Below are 4,504 nucleotides of genomic sequence, written 5' to 3'. Positions count from 1 at the left end.
TTAAAAACTTTTAGCTTTTAGCCCAGCTAGTGTGGCTCATGGGTGTCGACCTATGAACCAGGAGGTCACGGTTCAATTCCTGGTCAGGGCACATGTCCTGGTTTCAGGCTTGATCCCCAGTAGGGGGCGTGCAGGAGGCAGCTGATCAATGATTCTCTCATTGATGTTTCTATCTCTCTCCCTCTCCCTTCCTCTCTGAACTCAATAAAAATATATTTAAAAAAAATAAAAACTCCTGGGCCTATCTCAGTATGAGTGTAACTAGAGAAGGCAGAGAGCAGAATGGCTAAGGGCCAGGCAGATATAGGCATGAACCCAGGCTCCGCCCTGCACTGCCTTCGTGATCTTGGACAAGTAACATGCCTCGGCCTCTCATTCTTTCCTCACACTGAACATGTATTGAGCGGTTGTAAGCACATATGAAGTGCTCAAAAACTGGAACTAATTAGTACTTTTGATTATCAATCTATAAAAATAAACACAAAATGATAATTCTAGATATACTGTAAGTATCATAAAGTATTCTACTCACCTACCGGGCTCTACAAATGTCATTTTACATTTTTCAATAAAGAATATATTCACATTCTTTTCTATGGTCCCTCGGTTTAATATTATAAAGCAGGACATTCTATTCCATATAGTTTTTATTTTCAGTATAGAATCCAACCTTCCTTCCTCCCTTAAATGATTGCCACCATCGAAGCTTAAAATATGGTAATAGGTTTTGGTAATCTTGTTAGAGTAAATAGCCCATAATATTTGGGTTCCTCCCTGATTGAGCTATGAAATTGCAGGGAAATCTACATACAATGCCGATAATGTTCATGGAGACTATCAGGACACTCTGGATAGATTGTTACAGGCTTCCTCACTAATAGCTGAGATACACTAACGGCTGAGATAATTAATGTGGAATTCCTATACACAATCACATATGTGCGGTTTATTCAAATTTCAGTGGAATCTTTTATATAGCTGGATTTGCATTTTAAGAGTTCTGGCCCAGCCGGTGTGGCTCAGCTGTTGAGCGTTGACCTATGAATCTGGAGGTCACGGTTTGATTCCCTGTCAGGGCACATGCCTGGTTGCAGGCTCGATCCCCAGCAGGGGCAGGAGGCAGCCGATTATTAATTCTCTCTCATCATTGATGTTTCTATCTCTCTTCCTCTCTCTTCCTCTCTGAAATCAATAAAAAAAATTTTTTAAAAAGTTCTGCCCACATTTTCTACAGAAACCACAAAGCGAGATGTTTGTAATCATAAAAACACCCTCCTCTAAGAAACATTTAAAATGATTTTACTATCCTTTTGTCCTGGACAAGTCAGAGACTTAAAAGCTGATGAGATGTTTTATTTTCTAATTTTGCATTTCTTAATCATCTCAAAGGCATGAGAACCAGGTGTTGTTTATGGGTCTTTACACTCCCATGTCACCTCCATACTTTATGATTAGGCAATTACTGAAATATGAAATCGCTGTTCACTCAGGCCGAGGCGTCATACACCCGCTCATTCTGAAAGAAGAATGGGAGAGATCTGCATGTGTCCCTCTGTCTAGAACCGTGGTCGGCAAACTGCGGCTCGTGAGCCACATGCGGCTCTTTGGCCCCTTGAGTGTGGCTCTTCCTAAGCCTTAGGAGTACCCTAATTAAGTTAATAGTAATGTACCTACCTATATAGTTTAAGTTTAAAAAATTTGGCTCTCAAAAGAAATTTCAGTTGTTGTACTGTTGATATTTGGCTCTGTTGACTAATGAGTTTGCCGATCACTGGTCTAGAACTTAATAAAAATTCATGTCAAGAGCTATATGTTTTCAAAGTTTAACATACACCCACTTTTTGCAAATAGCTGCATTTCTCTTCACCTTTATTGTGCTTGGAAGCAGCTGGGGTAAATGCCCTTGTATTCATTACCCACATATGAGCAGGTCATGCTTTAGCTCACACTGTAATTCTTCCCTCATTTAAAATTAAGAAAAAATAAGCTCCATTCTTCTCACCCTGCACATTTTGCAAAACAATTATCATCTGCTACTGGAAGGCAAAGCAAGGCTTTGGGAACCTATGGCTTTCTTCTCCGCATCTTTCCACCCCTAACTCTGACAAAATATCTCCACTTCCAGGTAGCCTTTCCCCTCCTAAAGATGTCGGCATTTAAGGGATAAGGACCTCAAATAACATTTGTTTGTTGATAAAACTTGCTTCTGTGCAAAAAGATAACTGTTCTAGTATGTTGCTTATGTCAGCCATGATGATGAAGTTAGCAATGTTGTAAAGATGAGTTTGAATTAGTAGATCCACTAGGGCAGTGGTTCTCAACCTTCTGGCCCTTTAAATACAGTTCCTCATGTTGTGACCCAACCATAAAATTATTTTTGTTGCTACTTCATAACTGTAATGTTGCTACTGTTATGAATCGTAATGTAAATGTCTGATATGGAGGATGGTCTTAGGTGACCCTTGTGAAAGGGTCGTTCGACCACCAAAGGGGTCGCGACCCATAGGTTGAGAACCGCTGTACTAGGGTAAATCATCTATAATCATCTCTTACGTCTACCCACCTTTTGTAACTCAGGAGGTCCTTTCCCTTACCCTAAAATCAAATATTAGCCTTGTATTAAATCAAAGCAAATGGCCCGGTCAGCGTGACTCAGTGATTGAGCATCAACCTATGAACCAGAAGGTCACGGTTCAATTCCTGGTCAGGGCACATGCCCAGGTTGTGGGCTCGATCCCCATTACGGGGCATGCAGGAGGCAGCTGATCAATGATTCTCTCTCATCATTACTGTTCCTATCTCCCTCTCCCTTCCTCTATGAAATCAATAAAAAGTATTTAAAAATAAAAATATTTTTTAAAAAATCAATAATTTTTTTTTTTTAAATCAAAGCAAATGTGAGACAATGCTATGACATGCCTCAGGTCATTTATTATGACAAAGAATACTCTTGTTTCCTCCAGTTACCCCTATATAATTCACACACACACACACACACACACACACTACATACAGTTCAGGGCGAAGCGATCCGGTGAGCATCCTTGTGCTGACAACCTTTGGAGCAGCTCCAAGAAAATTAGCCTTAATATAGTAAAAGGTTCAGGTGAACATACAGCACTTGACTCACCGTAAATGTGCCATGTAGTAAATGTGGGTCTAAAAGCCTTTCCACAGATGATAGGAAATGCCCAAAGTCACCAGTGAATTATTCAGGAGGGTAAGGTGGGCAGGAAGAAGGTGGAGCAGCAGGGAAGTACTGAGGTGGTACCCGCAGGGCACAGAGGCAACAGAAAAGATATCATAGCTAATCAAAGGAAATTCCTAGGCTTCTAGACAAAGGTCTCTAGAGGCTGTGCTACACTGCGGACACTTATCTGCAATAAAATTCGAAGTAAAAGTAGCTTACAATGTCACTAAGTATCAGGGAGCTTATAGAGTAGCAATCAATCAGAAGTTCTCAGCAAACAAACAAATGCAAGCAGATATTCACCAAAAGGAGGTGCCAAACCAACGCATTTCTGAAAAGAAAACAACAACAAAAAACACCCCGGTTCTTTTTTTTAAAAAAACACACCTAAAAGTTCATCAAAATAGGTTCATTTTACAAATAGAACATCCTCTGAAATGCCTTGACTTAAAAAGAACATGAATAAGGTGCTACGAAACACCCGGAGTGTTGCCCATTACACACGCTGGCCAGTTCCAACTCCTGCACATCAAGGTGGCATGTTCCTGCCCACCCCCTCCTCTCTCTGGCCTTAAAATGCAACTGCACCCCGCTGGGGTCCTGCGAGAAAACGGTCCCCACCCGCTAAGGGCAGAGCACCGATGCCTCGCTGCTGGGGAGCCTGCAGCGCCAGTTTTGCAATGACGCCACATGGAGACAAATGGTGAAAAACATGGAAAAGAAACAAGGGCAAGAAAGCAACGAACAAAAATGTATCCCCCCTTTTAGCGGTGCAAGAGAAACCCCCCCCCCCCAAATCCTAAACTAGAGACGATCCATGGTCGCTTCTCAGGACACACTGGGGACACCCCTAATCCCTAGCTGGGCTGAAAACACTAATCTCCCCATCATCATCAGCATCACCATCATCTCCAACCCGGGATAAATAACAAACCCGCACCTGAACTACTAGAAACTACATTTTACTTACAGACCCGCGGTTTACATAATCACAAATTACATAATACTCCTACTGTGCACGGAAAAACCCTTCTATAGGTGAAGCGTCAAACCCGCCTATGTTTTAACAATTTCCAGAGAGAAAGAGAACTGGAAAACTCTGCTGAATAACTGGGGGAGGGGGAATGGACTGCTGGAAAAGTCATCCTTGACAGGCGGCAAACCCAACCAACTGTTCCGGGATAAAAAGCAACTCGGAGCAGGTGACTCCCATCTGGCCCCATCCCCTGGCCATAGGGCGCCCAAGGCCGAGGCAGAGCGAACCCGGAGCGGGGCGCGGGGCGCGGGGCGGCGCTGCCTGTGCGGGGCGGGGGG

The 4,504-nt window shown here is 42.8% G+C and overlaps 1 protein-coding gene across 1 annotated transcript in view; it reads right to left on the bottom strand.

Moving 5' to 3' along the window:
- Positions 1 to 3,205, bottom strand: part of ANKH (ANKH inorganic pyrophosphate transport regulator) — a gene marked incomplete at its 5' end in the record, with an annotated part of 137,356 nt that extends 134,151 nt beyond the window's left edge. The window contains one exon of the mRNA XM_015567632.1: positions 3,131 to 3,205. Within this exon, the coding sequence (XP_015423118.1) occupies positions 3,131 to 3,205 (75 nt within the window). The remainder of the gene's footprint in view (positions 1 to 3,130) is intronic.
- Positions 3,206 to 4,504: the final 1,299 nt, after the last annotated feature.

Source organism: Myotis davidii, unplaced genomic scaffold (assembly GCF_000327345.1).
Source record: "Myotis davidii unplaced genomic scaffold, ASM32734v1 scaffold143, whole genome shotgun sequence".
Lineage (NCBI taxonomy): Eukaryota > Metazoa > Chordata > Mammalia > Chiroptera > Vespertilionidae > Myotis > Myotis davidii.
This window is presented reverse-complemented; position numbering and strand designations above follow the sequence as displayed.